The sequence below is a fragment of the Penicillium hispanicum genome (genome assembly GCF_028827665.1).
Source record: "Penicillium hispanicum strain IBT 35686 chromosome Unknown utg000008l_segment0_segment0, whole genome shotgun sequence".
Classification (NCBI taxonomy): domain Eukaryota; kingdom Fungi; phylum Ascomycota; class Eurotiomycetes; order Eurotiales; family Aspergillaceae; genus Penicillium; species Penicillium hispanicum.
The window spans coordinates 966838-989796 of NW_026623200.1; the positions used below are offsets into that span (position 1 = coordinate 966838).

At 53.4% G+C, this 22959-nt stretch overlaps 8 protein-coding genes across 8 annotated transcripts; 2 read left to right on the plus strand and 6 right to left on the minus strand.

Moving 5' to 3' along the window:
* Positions 1-207: 207 nt before the first annotated feature.
* N7459_009202 (uncharacterized protein) lies at positions 208-2293 on the minus strand (the record flags this gene model as incomplete). Its single annotated transcript, XM_056948370.1, has 7 exons — positions 208-545; positions 615-982; positions 1041-1397; positions 1450-1656; positions 1717-1840; positions 1920-2053; positions 2130-2293. The coding sequence occupies 7 exons, from the start codon at positions 2291-2293 to the stop codon at positions 208-210; spliced, it is 1692 nt and encodes a 563-aa protein (XP_056795595.1).
* A 1109-nt stretch (positions 2294-3402) lies between these two features.
* N7459_009203 (carbamoyl-phosphate synthase (glutamine-hydrolyzing) CPA2) lies at positions 3403-7133 on the minus strand (the record flags this gene model as incomplete). The annotated part of the gene is made up of 3 exons (XM_056948371.1): positions 3403-3510; positions 3575-6630; positions 6782-7133. The coding sequence occupies 3 exons, from the start codon at positions 7131-7133 to the stop codon at positions 3403-3405; spliced, it is 3516 nt and encodes a 1171-aa protein (XP_056795596.1).
* A 922-nt stretch (positions 7134-8055) lies between these two features.
* On the minus strand, positions 8056-9690 carry N7459_009204 (uncharacterized protein; the record flags this gene model as incomplete). The annotated part of the gene is made up of 1 exon (XM_056948372.1): positions 8056-9690. The coding sequence occupies one exon, from the start codon at positions 9688-9690 to the stop codon at positions 8056-8058; it is 1635 nt and encodes a 544-aa protein (XP_056795597.1).
* Positions 9691-10698: 1008 nt separating this feature from the next.
* Positions 10699-11658, plus strand: N7459_009205 (uncharacterized protein; the record flags this gene model as incomplete). The annotated part of the gene is made up of 3 exons (XM_056948373.1): positions 10699-10888; positions 10954-11027; positions 11098-11658. The coding sequence occupies 3 exons, from the start codon at positions 10699-10701 to the stop codon at positions 11656-11658; spliced, it is 825 nt and encodes a 274-aa protein (XP_056795598.1).
* A 388-nt stretch (positions 11659-12046) lies between these two features.
* Positions 12047-13024, plus strand: vip1 (putative actin cytoskeleton protein (VIP1); the record flags this gene model as incomplete). The annotated part of the gene is made up of 3 exons (XM_056948374.1): positions 12047-12129; positions 12191-12277; positions 12385-13024. The coding sequence occupies 3 exons, from the start codon at positions 12047-12049 to the stop codon at positions 13022-13024; spliced, it is 810 nt and encodes a 269-aa protein (XP_056795599.1).
* A 325-nt stretch (positions 13025-13349) lies between these two features.
* N7459_009207 (uncharacterized protein) lies at positions 13350-13595 on the minus strand (the record flags this gene model as incomplete). The annotated part of the gene is made up of 1 exon (XM_056948375.1): positions 13350-13595. The coding sequence occupies one exon, from the start codon at positions 13593-13595 to the stop codon at positions 13350-13352; it is 246 nt and encodes an 81-aa protein (XP_056795600.1).
* Positions 13596-14603: 1008 nt separating this feature from the next.
* Positions 14604-18246, minus strand: N7459_009208 (putative nonsense-mediated mRNA decay protein (Nmd5); the record flags this gene model as incomplete). The annotated part of the gene is made up of 8 exons (XM_056948376.1): positions 14604-14773; positions 14825-15115; positions 15172-15717; positions 15778-17153; positions 17225-17409; positions 17473-17933; positions 18002-18080; positions 18157-18246. The coding sequence occupies 8 exons, from the start codon at positions 18244-18246 to the stop codon at positions 14604-14606; spliced, it is 3198 nt and encodes a 1065-aa protein (XP_056795601.1).
* A 529-nt stretch (positions 18247-18775) lies between these two features.
* Positions 18776-22873, minus strand: N7459_009209 (SKI complex RNA helicase subunit SKI2; the record flags this gene model as incomplete). Its single annotated transcript, XM_056948377.1, has 4 exons — positions 18776-19456; positions 19514-19981; positions 20042-22574; positions 22641-22873. 4 exons carry the CDS (start codon positions 22871-22873, stop codon positions 18776-18778), a joined length of 3915 nt encoding a protein of 1304 aa, XP_056795602.1.
* Between the last annotated feature and the right edge of the window lie 86 nt (positions 22874-22959).

The following is a 22959-nucleotide window of genomic DNA, read 5'->3' on the forward strand; positions in this document are numbered from 1 at the left end:
CTGCTCTTCACCAGATCGACCACATGTAGAGAGTCAGCACCTTTGGCTCCCCAGGCGCGAATTTGCTATCTTGAGTCTCTCTTCATTTATACTCCGGAATGAGATGGTGCATTATTGAATTTTGAGTTTTGGAAAAACACGAATGGAAGGATACTTCACGCCTTTATCCGTAAATAGCCGTATGTATCATAACGCAGTAGGCTCTCATTATCCAGAGGAGCTACCAGATTGCGCTCTGCCGGCCATCAGTTGTCGACCTGGTTTGATCAACAGTAAAGTTGCCAGCAACTGAGCACCCGCGAATCCAATCATGACTCGCAGCTGTGTGGTGTAACTATGGGCGAAAACATCCTTGACCTCGTCCTGGAGGTGTAAAGATATATGCTTGATGGATTGCACATTCTCGAGAAATATGTGCAGGTCGTGGCGTGACAGAACACCCTGCAATTGATGCGCCAGGCCGCCATTGAGAATATTGGATGCAATACCGAGACCGATGGCACCACCGAGGAACCGAAGCTGGACGACGGTGCCAGTAGCAATCGCTATTCAGGGAAAGCAAATTATTAGTTAGCCGATGCGGTTGTTATCATATCATTTGGGGAAATACGTACCGAGATCTCTGTCCTCAACGATGTATGGTGGTGATAGCACCAGGATGCCCATGATCAACCCTATTCCGGCGCCGGCAACAACCTCGTAACCGATATCTGTTGCATGGAAACCCTTTGAAGCGGGAATGGTTGAAAGAAGTCCAATTCCGACTGTGTGAATTACGCAACCCAAAAGCAGAGAATAAATGAACGGGATACGTCCCCTAGAGCTGGCGATGTTGACAATGGCCGCAGCCACGGCTGCAACAGCTGAGTATCCAATCAAGTAGATGCCAGAATCGAGTGGCGACCTGTTTAGCAGGATCTGGGCTTGTTGTGGAACATATACTAGGACGACATTGAATGGGGCACCAATAACAAAGGAGGAACTGAAATCGATCTGTCAGTACGAATTCCTCTACAGAATGTGGCGCTCTTGGAACTCACATCAGGATACCAACCCACGGACGGTCAAAGAGCCAGCGCTTGGGAAATATAGGGTCTTTCCCTGGAATACCCGAAATATACCACTCCCAGGCAAAAAAGGCAATCCAAGTGACTCCAGTGACCACGAGAAGGGCAATGGCAGCACCCGAGGACCATGGAAATGCAAGATTCGTTTCATTCAGCACCGCGACAATGAGAAACGAGCCAGCCATGATCAGAAGTGACCCCACGAGATCAAGGTTAGCAAATGATCGATATGAAGCGCGTGTTCTGAAGGAGGGGGTGTGCTGATCAAGGCCAAAGTGCTTGGGCATCGCAACTATGATCATAAGGATGGCAATAGCGCACAGCGGGGTACTATAAAAGATGATTAGTATACCATTTTAACACAAGCGCGGTCTTCACATACTTGATGAGAAATACCCATCTCCAGGCTGAGTTTTGGGCCAGGGCCCCTCCGATGATGGGACCGATCAAAGATGCAAGAGCGAGGCAGAACGACATCAGACCACTGTAAGTTGGAAGCTTCGACTTGGGAGCTATCTCGTAGGTGCATAAGATTGCTAGTGCGTAAGCACCGGCGCCACCTATTCCTTGCAAAGCTCGGAATATGATCCTATGTCAGTAGCGTGAGTTTCTGTCCGAATACAACGTATATGATCTCACTGTAGCTTACAGTTGGTTGACGGTTTGGGCGCATCCACATCCAATCGAGAATGCGAGCAGAATGACTAGAGCGGCGATTGTGCTTTGCTTTCTCCCAATTATATCGCTGGTTTTGGTCCATATTGCCATAGACCCTGGGAGCAATGTGAAGTCAGCAACGGAGAGTCCGGGGTGGCCGAGAATCATATGCACTACGCAACAAAGTGCTCATACCTGTGTAGGTGGCCAAATACCCTGTGACAATCCAACTTCTCTTCTCGAAGCCTTCCAAGCTATCCGTGATACTCGTGAGCGAGGAGCTGACGATCGTCACATCCAGATTGGAGAGGAAGAATCCGATCAAAAGCCTGGCGCCAAATCGTCAACCGTCAGTCTCGGTCCCCGTCTAGCAACCCTAGGCCACATTTCTGAGCGTACACCTACCCTATGGTGGTTAGGATGAGTCTCCATCCTGTCGGGTAAACAATAGCACTGCCTGGCGAAAGCGTTCTTTGCGCCGACGACCCCTTTTCTCCATTGTCCCTCCTGGGGGCCTCGTTCACTGCCTTCTTCGAGCTCGGCTCGGCGAACTGGATGCGGCTAGTCATGGCTGTCAGGTCGACTCGAAGCCCGGTGCTTCAGGTGTACATGAAAATGACGAGCGAGGCATCCATCGCCCGTTGGAGGACAGAGAATTGCAAACAGGACCACTCACTGTGTAGGACCCAGCCCCGCGTATCTTCACCCCAGGGGCTTCACGGTGGAACGCGGGAGACGCGCGATGACAGAATGTGGACTATGCATGCGAAGGGTGATCGGCGCCGATCATTGAAGCTAGCACTCGCATTGAATGGCTTGGCGTTGTGCCTGGGCGACTGGAATTTCGGGGCGCGCCAGCGACTATTGAAGGCTGGCGCTTTCTGGTGGTCGTTATAGTGCCGTCAAGGATCCTGCTCGGTTAGACTGCCTTGAATTATCTGCGTCAACTTCTCCTTGCTCGCTGCTGTCTCCCCCTGAAACAGCCAAACAAGGCTTGACCTTGACCCTGCTCAACGTCGTGAAGTAAGGGCTGCGCACGGTGGCAGCCATCATAGGGATGTAGAAATGACTCTGGTTTCCCATCAAGTATGGTTGTTGTCTGCCGAAGTTGGATCTTGGTGTAAAGAGGAGAATCGGTCGATCCAATAACCAAGGCGGAACTATCTCACAGCAAAGAGTATAGAAGCAACCTAGACACCTACGTGGGACTGACAGTTGAATTGTTTTTGAATGAACTTGAGATTGAGATCGGCGGACACAGCATATCTCCTGGAATATATGGAAGAAATTTCTTCTGTCGCTGAAACACATAATCGACTACTTTGGAATAACCCGGGTAAAAACAACAAGCAGACCCAATTCATCGGGCACTTATAGATCATCAGGGCCGGCAGCCCTGTGTGCCACCTTATTTCGCCGCAGCGGAAGCCAGAAAAGAGAAAAGAGAAAAGAACCTGGGACCTGAAAACAAATACGAAGTACAAGTATAAACGAAATGCACGCCATCTATGAACAAGATACCCGGCCCACTACCCCGTACAGGAAAAGCGACGGTCCTTCTGGGAGGTTCTCGCAGCCCATGGAAGCGTCGTAGCCGGTGATGCACCCCAACCTGGCTGTGATAGGCGCATCAGGGCTTTTGTTTTTTTTGCCTTCTTTTTTGTGCAAAATTCGAAATTTACAGCAGCTTGCCGCCGACGAAGTTGGACCAAGTGCGGACTTCGGAGGGAATGCCCTCACCCCGGGGCATCTTCTCGTTCATGCACTGAGCAAAGAGCTGGGCGGTCTGTAGAAGGAAATTGTGAGTATAACGGACTCGACGAGACTTAATAGTAGACACTGGAACATACCTTGGGCTCCATGAACAGAGGAACGCTGAAGTCGACAGCGTTACGGCGCATGACGTAGTCCTCATCGAGCTGGGTCTTACCACGGGTCTTGGCCAGGTTGAAGACACCACGGATGTCGTACTTCTGGAAGACCTCACGGAGAGCACGCTTGTCCTCCTTGGGGAATTCGATCACCTGCACAGAGACGTTGTCTTTGCAGGTGGACTCAATGTGGTTCTTGACTTCAGAGTTGGCAGCAAAGAACTTGTAGCCAAGCGGGTTCAAGTAGTCGACGATGGCACCCAGGGTGGGCTGGGTGATGTCGCCGCCGAGTAGGATACCCTCACCCGGCTCGGGCATGCGGAAGTTCATGGTGGACTGGAGAGAAGACCAGTAGGCCTCGACCAGGTCCTTACCGAAGCAAGCAATCTCACCAGTACTGGCCATCTCGACGCCCAGGAAGGGGTCAGCACCAGCCAGACGGGTCCAGCTGAACTGAGGAACCTTGGTGGCGAGGTAGTCGCGCTTCTCCTTCATTAGATCAACAGGCTCGGGGACGTTACGGCCGACAAGAGCCTTAGTGGCAACGTCGATGAAGTTGGTGCCCAGGACCTTGCTGACGAAGGGGAACGAGCGAGAGGCACGGAGATTACACTCAATGACCTTGAGCTGCGACTCGGTGCCCTCCTGGTCGGCCTTGATGATCTGCATGTTGAAGGGACCGGTGATGTTCCAGGCCTTGGCGACCTTCTCGGCAATATCCTTGACGCGGTCCATGATAGACTGGTCAAGGTTGGCAGGGGGAAGAACCAAGGTGGCATCACCGGAGTGGACACCAGCAGGCTCGACGTGCTCACTGACAGCGTGGACCAGGAGTTTACCGCCGGAAGCGACAGCGTCAACGTCAATCTCCTGGGCACCCTCGATGAACTTGGTGATAACAACAGGGTGGTCGGGGGAGACTGCGCTAGCGTTGAGGAGCTTCTCCTTGAGCTCGTCAACGCTGTAGATAACGTTCATGGCGGCACCAGACAGGACGTAACTGGGGCGGACCAGGACAGGGTAGCCAACGGACTCGGCGAAGCGCTCAGCCTCGGCAACCGAGGTCAGCTCCTTCCAGGCGGGCTGGTCAACACCAATGCTATCAAGAATCTGAGAGAACTTGTGGCGATCCTCAGCCTTGTCAATGTCCTGGGGGTCAGTTCCCAGAACGTGAGCCCCACCAGTCTCCTGCAGGCGCAGGGCAATGTTCTGGGGCAGCTGGCCACCGACAGACACGACAACACCGCTAGCACTCTCGAGTTCATAGATATCCATCACACGCTCATAGCTCAGCTCCTCGAAGTACAGCTTGTCAGCAGTATCGAAGTCGGTGGAGTAGGTCTCAGGGTTATAGTTGATCATAACAGTCTTCTTGCCCATACTACGCAGGGAGAGGGTAGCGTTGACAGCGCACCAATCGAACTCGACGGAGCTACCAATGCGGTAAACGCCGCTACCCAGGATAAGAGTGCCGTGGTCGTCGAAGGTGACATCGTGCGAGGTAGCGTTGTACGTAGTGTAGAGGTAGTTGGTGTCAGCAGGGAACTCGGCAGCCAGGGTATCAATCTTCTTAACCCACGGGGTGATGCCGAAGGACTTGCGACGAGCACGAACCTCATCCTCGGTGGATCCAACCAGTAGAGAGATCTGCTTATCAGAGAAGCCGAGCTTCTTAGCCTTCATCATGGTCTCCTCGTTAACACCGAAGAGACTGCCGATCTCCTTCAGTTCATTATTACAGTCCACAATGTTCTGGATCTTGTACAGGAACCATTTGTCGATCTTGGTAAGCTCGTGAACCTTGTCAACGGAGTAGTTCTCGTGGAGCATAGCCTGGCCGACGGCCAACCAGCGGCGGTCAGTAGGGTTCCGCAGGACCTCATCGAGATCCTCAAAGTGATCACCCTGGAGGCCAAGGTACTTAGGGTCAACCTGACGAATAGCCTTCTGGAGCGACTCCTCGAAGGTACGACCGATAGCCATGACCTCACCAACCGACTTCATGGCACTGCCGATATCGCGGTTAACGTGCTGGAACTTGCTCAGATCCCAGCGGGGAATCTTGGTGACAATATAGTCCAGACTAGGCTCGAAGTTGGCAGTGGTAGTCTTGGTAACAGCGTTGGGAAGCTCGGGCAGGGTGTGTCCCAGGCCGATCTTGGCGGCAGTGTAGGCAAGAGGATAACCGGTGGCCTTGGAAGCCAGGGCAGACGAACGAGACAAACGGGCATTGACCTCAATCACGCGGTAGTCGAGGCCATCGGGCTGCAGGGCATACTGGACGTTACACTCGCCAACAACGCCCAGGTGACGGACAATCTTGATGGCAGCGGTACGGAGCATGTGGTACTCCTCATCAGACAGAGTCTGACTGGGAGCAACGACAATACTGTCACCAGTGTGGATACCGAGCGGGTCGAAGTTCTCCATGTTGCAGACGGTGATACAGTTGTTGGCAGCGTCACGGACAACCTCGTACTCAACCTCCTTCCAGCCCTTGAGAGACTTCTCAACCAGGATCTGGGGAGAAAGCGACAGAGAGCGGGAAGACAAGTTGCGGAGCTCTTCTGGGTTGGCAGCGAAGCCCGAGCCCAGACCACCAAGCGCGTAGGCGGATCGGACGATGATGGGGTAGCCGACGGTCTCGGCGGCCTTCAGGGCGTCGTCGACGGTGCCGACAGCAATAGACTCAGCAATGGGAATGTTGATCTCCTTCAGAGCCTGAGCGAATAGGTCACGATCCTCACTAGTCTCCAGAGTCCGAATGCTGGTGCCCAGAACCTTCACGCCGTAGCGCTCGAAGATACCCATGCGGTTCATCTGCACACCCAGGTTCAGACCGGTCTGGCCACCGAAGGTGAGCAGGATACCGTCGGGGCGCTCGCGCTCAATGACGTGGGTGACATATTCGGGAGTCACAGGAAGGTAGTAGACTTCATCGGCCAGCTTGTGATCGGTCTGGATGGTAGCAATGTTGGGGTTGATCAGAACCGACTGGACACCAGCCTCCTTTAGGGCCTTCAAAGCCTGGGAGCCTAATTGACACAAGAGTGCAATGTCAGTGACTCATGGACCCCAGCAATAAAGATAGAGCGAAAACGCAGGGACTCGTGGGGAGGAAGCTCTCGACAAGGATAGCCCCGACTGAAGGGGCCAAATACTCCTAGAGGCTACTTTCCAACGTACCAGAGTAGTCGAACTCGCCAGCCTGTCCAATGCTCAGACCACCACTACCAATGACCAGCACCTTCTTGACATCGACGAGGTTACTGCCGGGCTTGACCACGCCGCTCGCGAGATAGGACTCGGCGGAGGGAGTCTTCTGAGCCTCGGCCAGACGGCGCAATGAGCTAGAGAACGTGCGCAGCTGCTGCGAACGAACCGCGGAGGGGACTTTCTGCAGGCGCAGAGCGGACGCCGTCGAGCGGACAGAGGTGTTGGAGGAAAAGGCGCGGAGAGGGAGGGCCGGGCGAGCCTCAAGGAGGCATCGCTGGCGCAGCAGCGATGCCGCCTGTCCACAACGAGCAGCAAGAACCATAGCGCCGCAACAAGCGGAGAGATGTGTAGAGGTTCAATTGCCCGAAAATGGGAAGTTGGGAAGATGAGTCCCCGACACTTTCGGAGGTCTTTTTTTTCCCCCACCGAGTCGCTTATTGGCTCGTCCTCTTCACCGTACTGGCGGTTCCACTTTTTTTTTCGAAGAACCACAGGAAACGAAAAAGGGACCCCAAGTATTCGAGCAACAAAAGAAAAAACAAGGAAAAAGGAGAGCGGTATAGAGAGTGTCAGATAGGAGGCAATTGAAAGATTGAAACGATATTCAAGTCTTGTGGCAGGAGGAGGCAAGTAATAGATAGCAAACTTTTTTTCGCTTTTGGTTTTTCTCTTTCCCTCGAGGATGAGTCAATTGGCCCGTGTGGATTTAACTAGGCGTAGTGGGTAACCTGGGGCGTGAGCAGTTCGTCATAGTCCAGCCTAAGTGATAGAAAGACAAAAAAAAAAAAACAAAAAAACACGAAATGAGTTAAACCATATACAGCATTGAATACAATTGATCATAGTGTCAGGCACGAATTGTAAAGTTCGGCGTAGTGCCATACCTCCTGTAAGATGAAATGTGAAGTGCGGCGTGCCGATGCCGGACGTGCGCCGGGCGCACTACTGTAGGAGAAGCGGCGCGATCGCTCTTATCTGTGAAGATCGGCGGGAAGATTTTGGCGCGACGCGATATCGGGGATCGAGAGAATACACCCCGGATGGTGCTGGAGAGTAGATACTGCTCCCGTCACGCTCGACACATAAATGCATACCTAGATAGAGACCTTGAGAATACATGCGCAGGTACTGAGTCGGGCTAAATTGACACACAAGCTCAAGCACAATGGAGTTTGATCCACAATGCGATCACCCATAATATGCTCTTCCCACCCATATTGAATTCACTCTGTATATCATTGCATTCATGATTCCACCCCAACTCGTCCGTTCAAGCCTGCCCACGGCCCCTTTGGCCGCTTCTCTGACCGGGGCCCGTTAGAGTGGCCTGCTCCTCTGGTCGATCGAGCTTCGAACGCCCAGATATCAGGTGCATTCATTTCGCACTCTGCGCCATCGTGCATAACATCTTCTAGATCCTGATTGAGCACCCCGTATACTTCGCCAAGTGTCTTGCGTGCGTCCTGTACAATTTCCGTCCCCAACGCAACTTTTTGCTGCACGTAGTCTCGCTCATTGGCACCCGCCGCATCGGATGCAAAGGCCCATGCCTCTGCAAGACTCACAACTTCGTCTGTCTGTGTTTGATCCGAAGACTGTGATTTGGTTCGAGAATTAAGCGCCGCAACAGCATGCTTGAAGCGTGGCTGCCGGGCCAGAATAGGATACTCCGGGAGCAAATGGCTTTCATCGCCTAGTCGGTGGAGGGCGCGCAGAGTGTTCGATTTTTCCTTTGCAAGAAGACCCGAGAGGAAAGACTTCTGAAGAGCCAGCGCCTTCTGGCTCTTGGAGAGTGGGATGAGTGTCTCAGTCGCATAGGACAGGACGTGCACAGGATCCGGTGACGGTGCCTCTTCTGCCTGGAACTCGGTCCTGTACGTAGATCGGGATGGGGGCTTCGCAGCTACGGTCACCGGTTGACAGGCTCTTGAGGCGACATCAAGAAGCTCCCGCCGTGCCTGAAGATATGCGGTATACTGCTCCGCAATTTGCGCCTTTTGTTGCTCGAGGAGGCGTTGTGCCTCCTCGATTTCCTCGGGAGGCAGCTCGTGGACCAGACTCTCGTCCGGATCACCTTCCCCGACGAGGCGTTCCTCCACCCACTGCACTAGCTCATCGCGTGTCCGCTGCAATGCCTGCGCTTTGGTAGCCGGAGATATCTCACCCGAACCCGATTGTTTTCTGGAGTCGTGGCGGGCCTTGATTTTATCGAACAAATGCCGCTCCCGATCCAATTGGCTTCGAGCCCGTACCACCGCTCTTTCGAGCTTATGTACCAGGTCATCTAGATCCGTATCAGCTGCATTGTTGCTTGTTGTGTCTGGCTCCAAGCTCTCGGGCAGCAGGACTTCCCGAGTCGGGTCTTCTTCGGTCCCAATGCCCTCCAGGTTGGCTGCCTCCTTTGCCTTGAGCTCTTCTAGATAGTGCTGGAAAACCTGCAGCTTGGTATGACGGCGACGATCACGTAGGAGTAGGAGATAATCGCGTAGTTCGGCGCCGGGTTCCTGCGGATCGGCGGGCTCGGCGGGTCGATTTCTGAAAGCCCTCTGTCGTCGGAGCGATTGGACATCCTCCGTCGCAGCGCGGTACTCCTTCCTTGCGGCAACATTTGCCTGCAGTGCCTTCAGATATTCCCTTCGCAGGCCAGTGAGATCGGCAGGGATGCGCTTGACATCCGTCACGGCATCGGCGGGCGCGCACAGAGCGAGGTGGGATGTGGAAGATGACGGCTCGGCATCATCAAACACGATCAGCGAACGCAGGTACGCTGTCAACGCTTGTCGGATGCGGAGAGCTTCTTGCCGGGGCTTGATGTAAGGAGCGAGCGGTTTCACGAAGGGTGGAATGTGGGTAGGAGGTGGTTCGTAGGGTGGCGCCATGGTTTGATTGGCAGAGGCGAAGGGCTTCTCAGGAGATGGGGTGAGGTCAGGAGATGCTAGATACTAGGAACCAAACATCGAATATATCAACTCCCCCGCGGGGCGCATATGAAGATTCAAGACTCCAACGTCGAGGGAGCATCACGACTTCCCCGTTGTTGTTTTGTCCTTTTGGGATGCGCTTATGTAACCTGCAGATCATGAGGTCCACTGGGCAGGGCGCGCCATGGAGAGCTTTCGAGCTTGATGCTAATTGCTTTTGTTGGCGGCAAATTGCCTCGCGGCGTGAGGAGGATTGTGGCTGTGCCTCGGACGATACTTCTAGGTAGTTACTCATCAGAATATGACGTTCTATTACGTGCTAGCCCGGTCGCCCTGTTGATAGCTCAGTTGAGACATCCAATATCCTATTGGGCCTATTGGGGCCTGAGCACTGAAGGACCCAAGGCACCCGGTGCACTCCGTCATTCGATGTAGATCAACACAAGAGCAATGGGCCTTCGTCATTGCGATATCCATCGTCGACTCCATTGAGGAAAACCACTGGGCGATGTCTTGAAGGCCGGACCCGACGATCACCAGCTTGGAGCTCCGAGCCTGAGGAATGTCGCAGGTTGAGATACATGCTCTGTAGGTACATATTATGGCCACGGCCCAATGAGAGACATGGTGGAGATAGCAGACCTTAAACCGCGTAAGTCCTCGCTGGTGTACGCATTGTACTATGCGCAATCAGTTTGCCTTTGTGATCGGAGGGCTTTATTCCCTCCTGCAGAAAGGCTCCCCTCGCTGCCTCAAATTGACCTCAAACCTGCACACCACGAAGTATCCCTCCACCACTGGAATGTTTTGTGGCATTCCGATCCAGGGGGTATTTTTGACTGTTTTGGTACAGCCACGCCTTCTCTGCCCAACGCTGGAACAGTTATAGCTCTGGCGGGCTCTGCTGTTCAGACTCACATGCTTTCTGCAGGTCCAGAGGAGCTCGATACCCCCAACACTGCTGCCATGGCTCTCGATCTCAGTGCCGCTCAGTCCACGCCTCGACGCCCTCGGGCTGCCACTACCATGCTTCCCGCTGCGATCACGGCTCCTTCGCCCACGGCACGACACCGTCTCCATGGCCGAAGCCCCATCGACAACCCAGGAAGCCCGCCGCTGGGGTCGAGTGACCATGGTATCACCAACAGTGCACAGGGTAGGGTATTCCACTTCCGAGCCAAGGATGGAGGTTGCTTGTACTCCGAAACTGACAAAGGTCAGGGCCCCTACGTCACCCCAAGCCGCTCACGCCCTCGGACCTCCATCTGGTGCTCGAGAAAGAGCAGGAAGCCATGGTGAGTAGAGATGCGGCTGAAATTCGTGTCTTGCTTCAACCAAGCAGGAAGCTCATACATCTCCTGCTAGGTGAACCGATTGACTAGAGAGCTATCCCTGCTCCGCCAACAGACTGCGTCCGTGGCATCGACAGCCTCGTCCACCTCGACCCTGAACGACCCTGCAGATGGTCTACATGGGTCCCCTTCTCTCAGTAGTTCTACGCATTCGCACTCTTCGCGACGGCAGCGATCGTCATCCAGTCTCAGCGCCCATACTCCCTCCGTGCAAAGCTCTCAAGCAGCAAGTGTGACTGGGATAGCTCCCTCTCGAACGGCGGAGTCCTCTCGTACGGCTCGCAGTCGCGAAGCGTCTCTTACCTCGCGTCGTCCATCCATTGGGTCATTGTCGTCCTACTCGCAGCACCCTCACGGCGACCAGCATCACCACTACGGAAACAGCCCCTCTGTCTACCCGCATCGGAACTCCATCTCCCAGACTCACCTTGGCCTGTCCAGCAGTTCCATAGCGAGGTACGAGGAGGCCGCGTTGCACAAATCGGAGCTTGAATCAGTGAGACGGGAGAATGAGCAGCTGCGTCAGCGCGTGCGGGAGCTGGAGAATGTATTGAAGAAGCAGAAGGATGTTTGATTGGAGGCGTTGACTGGCACAGCAGTACCGTCAGACCGTGTGGGGGCATGAGGCCAAGCTAGTTTCTATTCTCGGACGACTGCCTGGAGCAGCTCAGATCCCACGCCACGTTTCATTTCTTAGGGCTGGACAGTTTGCAGGCAGACAGATAACAAACCTTCTTTTCTCTACCAAATCTGTAATACTAGAGGATTGTACATCGAGCACCGGAGCTAAACCCACGTTGGCAAGCATCGGGGCGGTGCAGCCCCGCGCTACGTCACTCGTGGCGCTATTGCGACCACTCAAGAATAACTGGCCTCACCACACTTCTTCTGCTACTTCCAAGCTTTTTCCCTCTCAATTTCCTCACTCATCTACTTCACGTTCCAGTCTCCAGTCATCCGCCATGTCTAGCCACACCACCGTTCATGTCTCTGGCATCTCGCCCGCAACCTCTGAGAAGGAGGTTCGCGACTTCTTCAGCTTCTGGTACGTCAATCTAGCAGCTAACTACCCATTGGAAGACCCCTCACTTACAGTGCTCCCACAGCGGCAAGATTGTCTCGCTTTCGATCACCCCAGTCTCCTCCGAGGCCGACGCCCAAAAGTCCGCCAGCGTCACCTTTGAAAAGGAAGCGTAAGCTACCCCGCACCGCGTGTTTCCAGATGTTATGCCAGCTCGCCCTCATGAGAGCTTTGATTCCCACATTAGACGCACAATAACTAACATGTAAAACAACCCAGGGCCGCCAAGACTGCACTTCTTCTCGATCAGACCCAATTGGGCGGCTCGTCTGTGCACGTCGAAGCTGCGCAGAAGATCGACGACCTGGCCGGCCCGCAGGCCACCGGCGCTGCCCCCGCCGAGAAGGAAGAAGAGCACGAGATTGCGCAGGAGGACAAGCCGCGCTCGCGCATCTTCGCCGAGTACCTGGCGCACGGGTACGCGCTCAGCGACAATGCCATCCAGCAGGCCATCGCGCTGGACCAGAAGCATGGCTTCTCGAATCGGTTCACCAGCGCGCTGACCAACTTCGACAAGAAGTACAGTGCTACCGAACGCGCCAAGGGCATCGACCAGAGCTATCAGATCTCCAACAAGGCTGCTAGCGGCTGGCGCGGCCTGAACCATTACTTCGAGAAGGCCATGGAGCACCCGCATGGCCAGAAGCTGCGCGACTTCTACGTCCAGACGGATAAGCAGGTGCGCGATATCCACAACGAGGCCCGCCGTCTGGCGGACCTGAAGCAGGGTAAGGGCGCTGGGCCTGAGGGCGAGGTCCCCGCTGCTGCCGCCGCCGGTGATCCTGCGGCTGTGGCCCCCGCCAGCGTGCCTGTCTCTGAACCCGCTGGCGCTGCTCCTCCCGCTGAGCCTAAGGCATAGGATGATGATTGATGGATTTTTCTCGCGCCGGCGTGCTTCCTTCGTGTCTATGCTTCCCATTCTGTGTTTTCCGATGCCACGCCGCGCCTACGATTTACCTGCGTTTTTTTTTGGGATGTTCCACTTCTGCCTCTGCTCTGGGACGAGCTTATGATTGTGATGTGATTCCGACTCTGCAGCCATTCTCGAGATTTCTAGTCATCTAGTGCAAGCAAATGAGCATACAACAACCTCAGTCAAGTACGTAAATGTCTCATGATATCATTATGAAGTGCTTTAGTTACCGGTGAACACAACAATTTGTCCCATCATGTCCCAACAACGCTCATTCCACTTTGTTCACCCCGGCCTTGGCAAACTTTTCCGCCTCGATCTTCTCTAGCGGGTGCTCGGGGTTACTCGGTAGACGGTGGCTTTTGGCTTCCTCCGACTGCTGCTGTGCAAAGCCGGGCGCTGGGCGGGACGAAGAGCCCGAGGGACCAATTTTGCCGCTGGCAGGAGGATCCCGCTGCTGGGCACCGGTCTGGCGCTCCGGGTCGGGGGATTGGCGGCCTGGAAGGGGGGCGGACATTGTGAAGGGTGGAAGTCGTGGAGTTGCAAGTTGGAGAATGGGGTATCACTTCTGAGGGAGAGAAGCTGTCAAATGCGCATCTCTTAACTCCCTATATCATAGCAGTTTGGGGCAACGGCTTACCACTTGGCGATATGCTCGTTGTGAGATAACAGAATTGATGTCGATTGGAGTATCCGAAATCGTCTCATTAAGAACAAAGGTGTTTTTAAAGGGTCGTCAGAGGTAGCTGACGTGACCAACTTAAACCGGGTATCCTGGATGCTTCATCATGATGACGTCCCAACGACCGATGCCGATGTGCATGGTGGAGCAGCTCCAGACTTTCCATGGATGGTCGATCGGCGGTTAGTCCTATCTAACTCGCTGAAGGTCGAAGCTACGAGCCCATTAGGTAGTTAGTTAACTACATAAGGCAAATACTGGGGTGATGTCATCTGCTATACTTGGTATGTCACGTGGTACAATTACTGTTCAGCAAAGGCCAGCTCAGATTGTATATCATGGACAGAAAGATTGCATGGAAGAGCAGACACGAACTCAGTCGCAAGATGAGGGATACCCAGTCCAGCACGCATTCATCCGATAGAAACTACGTTGTCAGTTGTGGTTCCAACAGTATCCCTCTATGAGCGATCTACGACCGAAAAGAATAAGATTTGTGAACTCAGTAGTTGTAGCGTAGCTGATATACTATATCATGAGGTGAAAAGGTCTCTGGGGAATCTGTGCAGGGAAGGTGGATTAGAAAGGGGGTCGGGGAGAAGGTCGGGACTTTTGGGAGCACATCAACAGGGACATGATGGACAGACAAAATGAAAGCAGACGTGAACAAATATAGACTGGGGGAGACATGATCTAAAGGTGCGAGAAAAGACATGAAGTGGGCATATGTCTCGTGAACAAGGGAAAACAAGGGACGATCCTCACAACCGAGTAGGAGCAACAGTAGGGCCATCCTGATTGGCATTGCAATAGGACATGTAGCGGCTCACACCGTATTCTGGTCTATTGGCCGTTGGACGGCATGCCCGCTGCCGCAGCTGCCTCCGCGTTGGCAGCAGCAGTCATGGCCTTGACATCGGCCTCGTGGAAGACGGCCTGGATGATCTGCTGTTCTTCAGGGCCGAGAACCTTGGTCAAGCTCTCGTAGAGTTGAGGCTGCTCGGACTGGAGGCCTGAAAAGGGGCATTAGTGAGCGTCAGATTATATAACGGGGTAAAACATACTCAAGAAGACATGTTTGAACATGCCATACGGCTCGACCTTGTCCAAGGGTGTCTCGAGGAGACTCTCCTCATCCATATCCTCGTCGTCATCGTCGGCGAAAGATCCGAATTTCTGAGCCTCCTGATTGAGGAACTCGAGATAGGCAGCACTCTCGTCAGGGACATCACCCTCAAGAGCTGCTTCAACCTCTTCCTCATTCCACTCAACCTCGCCATCCCAGTCGTTGTCCTCATCATCATCAACCTCGTCGTCGAGGGTGAAATCGGACTCTTTGGTGGCATCCTCCCGTTCTAAAGACAAGAGTTAACGAGGCTACCGCCAATCATATTCAATGGAAGATACATACGCTTGAGTGCCGCAGGCAGGGTCTGGAAGAGTCTCGTTACACCCTGCAACAACCTCGGCCAACCCTGCTGAACGCTCCCTGGAACATCCTCGGCATTAAGGGTAAGAAGCGAGCTGATCGCAGCGATTGAGAGCTTCTTGTCGTGAACGCGACGGAAGTTGTCAATGTTGGAGAACCAGGTGCTGAAGAACTTGTTGGTCCAGCCTTTGGCCTCCAAAACCTGGAGACTCAGAATAGGGTTATAGTATATAGCGTTGATGATCATCTCCATCAGGTGGATCCGGTACGACTTGGTCCGGGCCTCACCCGCATCGATGGCAGTCATGGCCAGCTCGATGAAGAGCGGAACATACTGGTCAATGTGGCCACGGAGGTTAAGCATGAGAGTCTCGGCAAGCTTGCATCCGCAAATTCGGTCAACACCACCGACCTTATCGTCCCGGAAAATGTCTTCAACCATGCCAACAACGGCACCAAGGTAAGCTGGGTTCTGGACCAGCATCCCAGAACCGTAAGATATATAGTTGTCAAGGGCAGGGAGCATATCTGCAACAAATCATGTTAGCAAAGTTTTATGCGTCCAAGACACTTTATGATGACCCTTACCTTCCAAATACAGCTCAGCGCCAGCCTTGAAGGTCTTGTGAATAAGTTCAAACGCCTGCCACATGGTGGGCGAAATTGACTTCGAGGCAAATGTACAGCTGTCGATGATCTCGAAAACCTCGTTATACAAATCTGCGATCAAGTAAGCTTCTGGCGAAAATCGAAATGCCATACTAGACGCACCATAGAGCTTGTTCTCCAGAGTAATGCTGATGACGGGCATCAGGACAGTTTCAAGGTGAAGAAGCACATCGGGTGTGCTTTCGAGAGTGAGAATGAGGGTTCCGATGGTCTGCAAGACACCCAGGGCGGTGATGCTCTTATCATCCAAGAAATCACCATAGCCATCTTCGTCTCCGCCCTTGGTAGCATTCCGCTCCAGCAGCTCGCCAACAATGCGCATATAGGTATCACGCAGCTGCTCGCTCAGTGCCACGGCGAAAGGAGTAAGTTCAGCGGAGAAAACCTCAACGAAGTCCTCCATGACGTTGGCTAGAGCATCCACATCCACTTCGTTAGCTAGCTTGAGAAGTTGCTGCATTATCTGGGGGATGTTCTGCTGCATCGACGTCCGAATAACTTCGTGGCGAATGAGGGGCTGCAGAGCCAATGCAGCTTCCACTCTGACGGGAAGCTCGGGGTCGGTCATGGACTCCAGAATGTTTCTGTAGATGACCATCAGGTTGTTCGGGTCTTGGAAGTCAAGCTGCTCAAACTTCTCTAGGGTGTCGCAGGCACGAGCACGCAGGAAACCGTGCGGACTGCGGAATTCGGGGAAGACATGGCGAACGAAGAAATACTCGACCTGGTCCGCAATGGGGCTCTTCTTGCCCAGGATGACAGAGGCGAGCGAGCCAATCATTCTCAAAGCGCCCTCCTTCTCCCGGGGCTGCTTCTGGTCGTCCGGTGCAGCCTCATACTTGCTGACAACCTCGTTGACAAATGTGAGGATGGAGAATGTCTGCTTTTTGCGGTTCTTGGTGAGGGAGACCAGAAAATTGGTGGCGGCAACATCGGGAGCCGAGACCTCCTCGTAGTAGTTCAATTTGCGGTGCAAATACTCCGAAGGATCCTCTTCGAAAAGTTCGATATCTTCATCAGACTGACATAAGATCGGGAAGACGAAATGGGCGATCAAGTTGTCCATGTGCGCCTTGAGGTAGTCCCACATGGCTTTAGGCTTGACACACTCCTCCATAAAGATCAGGGTGTAGGACAGAGCGGAGTTGCTGAGCCATTGAGACTTGGAAACCCATTTGTCGATCTCCTGAAGATATCCCTTGAGAATTTCCGGGGCAAAGGTGCTAATGAAGGTCTTCGCATAGGGTGTATAGTCGGGGGTAGAGGGCTTCGTGATCGTTGACGGATTACCGTATCTGGCAGGGGGGAATTGAGGGTCAATCGAAGAGCCATGTGAGACCCGGAAGAGGAAAGGTGAGAATCTAACCTGATAAAGAGACGGTTCAAGTTCGCATATGACCACTTCTTGCACTTCCACCAATGGTTCAACTCGCGCTCTTCCTTGGACTCCCCCATCGAACTCGCCGGAGGTGTCTTCGAGACGATTCGAAGAAACAATGTGCACCAGTCCACGGTGGCCTGGTGGGTTTGAAGAGACGGCGACAGCTCAAACTGCGAACAGATTCGAGTCAGTTATTCGGCGAATACCATGAGAGGACTCAACTGAGAACTCACGTAAATAGAATGCTTATATGCTTTCACTACGATGCGGAGCATCTCCGCGGCCTCCAGGCTCTCCTCATCCACCAACTTCTGGCCAATACTCAACAGTTGAGGGAACGAATGCTCCACAATCTTATCGAACTCTTCGCGCTTCTCGCCAGCCTTGAATCTATACACACGACAGATCGCCAAGAGACACTGCAGACCGGCATAAACAGTGTTCGCGTCATTCGTTCCCAACAACTGAATGGTAAGGTCCAGGAATCCTGGCCACTGTTCGGGGAAGTCATGCTGCAAGATCTTCTGGAGGAGGGGAACCAGCTGAGCGCGGACATTGGGCGGCGTCGAGGCCAGGGCAGGAATCAGTCGCTCGCGGAAACCCGGCTTCTCGGATTCGGGAATGGGGGCTCGCTGCGGGTTCTCTTCGGCGGGCGACCATCCCCGGCTGATACGGTTCTTTAGGTAGACACCGGCTGGAGGGGGAGAGCGGGGCTCATCAGCACCAACCGCGATCGAAATGGAGATGCATTGGAAGACTCACCCGAGAGCTGAACGGCATTGTTCTGCTCTGCCTGCAGAATATCCAACAACGCATCGATGAACCCGGGCTGCGTCTCAGCCTAGAGAACGGGGAAGAACCCCACGATATCAGTCTCACGCATCCACCCCCGCGGCAACAGAGACGCAGCAACATACATATTTCAGGTCCAACTCCGCTTGTCGGCGAATGTCGGCATTTGCGTCTAAAGTAGACTGGATGCGGTCTCGAAGGGCCGTGACATCCATCTCGCACCACCCCAGCGCCAGAAAAAAATCACAGAATAACTCCGAACAGATGACCCCCGGGGAGCACGGACCGGGGCCGAGAGAGGGTGAAAGAGCGAGACGGGATCAAGAGAGAAGATTTGCAAGGACGAAACAGTCCCTTGGGGTTTGGTCGGGGTTTCGAAGAGTGTACGGAGTCGAGGGGGGAGAATTATTCTTCTGGGATTTTCTCGGGCGGTCGCCCCGCAGCTAATCAGCGGCCGCACACTGATTTTCTATACTCCATCGAGCCCGCCGAGGCGACCGTTCGTGTTTATGTGGAACGGAGAGATACCTATGCGTGCCGGGTTGAGATTTTCATGATGGCAACTGGACATTGGATGTTCTTCATGGATGCATTATTTTATTCTTCATTGAACTTCTAACATGGACGCCAGGAATGTCGTTGTGAAAAGGAACCATCAGCACCAAGATCTGGCGGTGGGTGCCCGATAGGCGCGCAGAAAGTAACCCTCAACAGCCGACGAGGAAGGGGGAAAAGGCGTCGGCTTTACATATACAGGGACGCGGCAAAAATGACATCGCGTTTGATGAGCTCCTGCGCCTGTTGCATCTTGGTGTACAGCGATGGGTCACCGACAAGCTTTGCCGCATTCTTCACCTCGCGACAGGTCTCGTCGAGTCGGGTGATGGTGCGGACAATAGTGCCTTCCATCACATCGGTGAGATCGGTGATGCGGTTAAAGGACATTCCCTTGGCCCATTCGTACACGACCTCAGCCAAGCCGAACCGAGGCTGACTGGCAAAGTCGTTGGAGTCCTCACTGGACTGAATCACCTGGTGGAGGACCTGGAAGTCATTGACCTTCTCGGCAATTCGAATGATGGCTTTTTGCCCGTTCTCCAAACGCGGAGTGAGGCTAGGGGTGCTCTCGGTTTTCTCCTGGAATACAAATGCAGAGAGAAGTGCCACGATTTCCTCTGGCTCATATTCGGCAAGCACATTCTCAAGAATCAACTCGGTCAAAACGAGCTCATCGGCAGAGTGGATTTCGCAAGCCACCTTGCCCTTTAATTGCACGCGGGATTGGTCGTCGACAAATCCGAGCTCCTTCAGCACTTGAATGCGCTGTTCGTAGTCAGGAAGCAGTTGGAGATTTTGATCCGACATCAATTGCTTCAATTGCGAGATATTCTCCTTGACTTGCCACTCGTCGTGTTGCATCTCAAACTGCAGAAAGGATTAACAAAGTGAAAATGCGATCATACCTGAGAATAATCCACTCACATGCTTCAAGAAATTCGGGCACCGGACACAGTGACATGACTGCATGATCTGCACCTGGTCTCGCCGTTTGTCGAGGATGTCTCGCACTTGTAACTCCTTGACTCGCGACCAATCGAGTTCGTCCCACGCAGTGTTGAGCCAAGAAGAGGCATACTTGGTCAATTCCTTTTCCCCAAACTTCGAAGCCTCTTTCTTGATATTCAAATACCAGATGGGCCCACCAACCTTGACTTGCGTGTTTGTGACACATTCGAGGTCGGTCAGCGGGATCTTGTTGACTTTGAGATGCATAGACGCAGCATTCGAGGGCAGCTCCTGGAACAAATTTCGAAAAATGGGTAAAAAGGGGAGAATATCACTGGGGTGTCGCTTGGAGCTGATTGTGCCAATTTCGAGCACTTGCATGCATGGCATGGGCCCAGTCGTGACCCCCTCTTTCACGAGAATTCCGGCCGTACGAAGTCCATCCTAGATTGTATATTCATGTTAGACTGTCCCGTGATCATGGGATACCTTTTATGCACGTACCTTGCGGTAAACGACGAGTCTCTTCAGGGCAAAGAGTCGTTTCCCAACAGGCGAGGCGATCAGCCCCGTGTGCAATTCAGCTGTGAGTCTCTCGTATTCCATCGCTGCATTATGGCAAGCTTCCAGGTCAAGGTCGCAAATCTCACAAGGCTCCCGTTTGATCTTTGCTAGACTGGCCTCGGAAAGTTGGACTTGCTTCTCGTGTTCTGGTAATAGGGCTTGGGTGGCATTTTCACTGAAACTGCGTTTGATCATCTCTTCAATCTTGAGTGCTTCCACTCGTAGAAGGTTGAGGATCATATTGTATGTAAGCCGGAACTGAGACCTGAGTTTGGTCGGGTCGCCTAGAATCATCTTCTTCAGAGCACCAGCAGGCGGTGCTTCATCACGTCCAGTGGTGACGAGAATCACATAACCGACAGTGTCAAGACCTCGGCGTCCTGCACGCCCAGCCATTTGTGTGTACTCGCCGGGCAGCAGATCCCGGAAACCCTTACCGTCATGCTTGCGGTAACCGGAGAATACGACCGTTCGTGTGGGCAGGTTCAGACCCATCGCAAAAGTCTCTGTTGCGAAAAGGACCTTGACCAATGACTTGGCAAAAAGAATCTCGACAATCTCCTTCATGATAGGAAGAAGACCACCATGGTGCACCGCAACGCCCCTGCTAAGAAGCTCGCGCAGCCGGAGCACTTGTGGAAGCGTCCGATCCTCGGGCTTTAGTCTGGTGAGTGACTTCTCGATGAACATGTGGATCAAGCTCTTTTCTGAAGCATTGCAGAAATCTTGGTTGCTCAATGAATCCGCGTTCTCCTCGCATCGCTTCTTGGAGAAAACGAAGATACATCCTGGGAGCAATTCTTCCTTGCGTAGATGGGAGACAAGGTGGACCCAAATGTTTTTATCCTGCGCAGCACTCGTTCGCCCACCTCCACGTCCTGTGCGGGCAATATTGCCGGTTCCACGGTTGGAAGGCTGTCCTCGCCCCCCAGCCTGTCCTCGCCCTCTCTGCAGAGAACCTCCTCTCTGTCCATTGCCGTTGCCTCGTGGACCCCCTCTGCCCGTGGGCTGACCTCGTCCTCTACCTTGAGGACCACCACGCTGGGCTTGAGCTTGAGCCTGTGCTTCGGCTTCTTTCCTAGCTTTCTCCTTGTCCTTTCCTGAAAGAGCGTCGTTGGCCTTCTTCCAGCCACCCTCAATGAATCGCTTATCGGAATCCACAATCTTGAATTTGTCTTTTCCGCCCCAAAGATAATGCTCTAAAGGAACTGGTCTCTTGGGGGTAGAGATGACATAAATATCCTTCTTCTTTGTGCGTCCAACCCAGGATGCGAACTCGTGGGTGTTGGGCACAGTGGCAGAGAGGAGAATCAAAGTGACATGCTCCGGAAGCATGATGATGACTTCTTCCCACACCACACCTCTTTCCAAGTCATTGACATAGTGAACTTCGTCGAAGATGACGAATTCCACATCTCGGATAAGATCTGCACCGCGGTAGAGCATACTTCGCAAAATCTCCGTGGTCATGATCAGACAGCTGGCTTCGGGGTTGATCTGAACGTCGCCCGTCAAAATACCAACATCATCAAAAGTGGTCCTGAAGTCACGATATTTCTGATTGCTCAGCGCTTTGATAGGGGAGGTGTAGATGGCTTTGGTCATATGTTTGGCAGCCAGAGCTATGGCATATTCAGCCACGACTGTCTTGCCTGCTGACGTGTGGGCAGCAACAAAGACAGAATCTCCATTTTCCAGATGGTAAACAGCCTCCTTTTGGAAAGTATCGAGTTCGAACGGCCATTCCCTCGCCATGTCCGGAACTAGATCATAGAAGTTGGGGATGTCTTTGTTCACGTCAACGACATGTGCCCATTCTCTGCCCTTCTGTTTCTGAACTCCCAAGAGCAGAGGATTGCGTGGTTCCAGAGCAGGGAATTCCACCGGAAGAAGAGCGTCAATGTCTTCCTCTTCTTCATCGTCACTAATATCGGGCTCGGCTTCGGCTTTGACTCGAACTTCACCATCCACAATCGGTTCGGCCTGGTCAATCTGCAGGTTGCTCTCCTCTTGATTAAGAGCGTTCTCCACTTCTTTGTCGTCCTGAGCAGCTTCCTTGGACTTGGCCTCCACGAAAGTGATGCCACGGTCGAAACCGGGTGGTGTCGTCAAGAGTCCGCCTTCGGTCCCAAAGTTGATGATGCGGTCCAGGCCAGATTGTTTTCCACCGGTGCGTGCTTGTTCGGCTAGCTCGGCATCTGCCTCCATGTTGGCCACAGCCTCAACCCCTTCCAAACCACCTGGCGCAAACGGGAAAAATCCGGCTGCGCCTCTGACGAACTCTGCTCGGCCGGCTGGTCGGCGGAGAAGTGAGGTCGAATTCTTAGCATTTGTGCTCAATGCGGGAACAGTGATTTCTTGATAGCCGGTAACCCGACCTTCCAGCCCTTCTCGCGTAAATCGAGTAACGGTTCGTGTTTGGGTTGAGGCAATCTCGAAAAGGTCGGTCGAATCGGATGGCACATCCCATCGCCTGCCTCCATTGTTAGCTTGAATTCATTGTTCGTCAATGGCGGAGGAACAATTTCGAATAACATACTTCTGCAACAAGTTCAGCCACCTGGGGCTAAATTCAGCAGAGGGATTGAGGAATTCATCCTCCAGCTCTTTCAAAAGATCTTCTGGATTTTGTCGAGTTACTTTGCGAGGCCTTTGGTTTTTGAAGGTACCACTCTCCTCATCGGCGAGTCGCGTTTGGATGAATGCGGGATCCAAATTCTTTGCGGTCAGGCTTAACTGCCCCATATCCGAGACAAGCGAGGCGGCCATCATTAGGGCCTGGGTATGCCCGGCGGAGGTGTTGATGCTCAGTTCGGCAGAGGCCCACCACGCATTGGCCTATGTTTTAAGCGATGGGC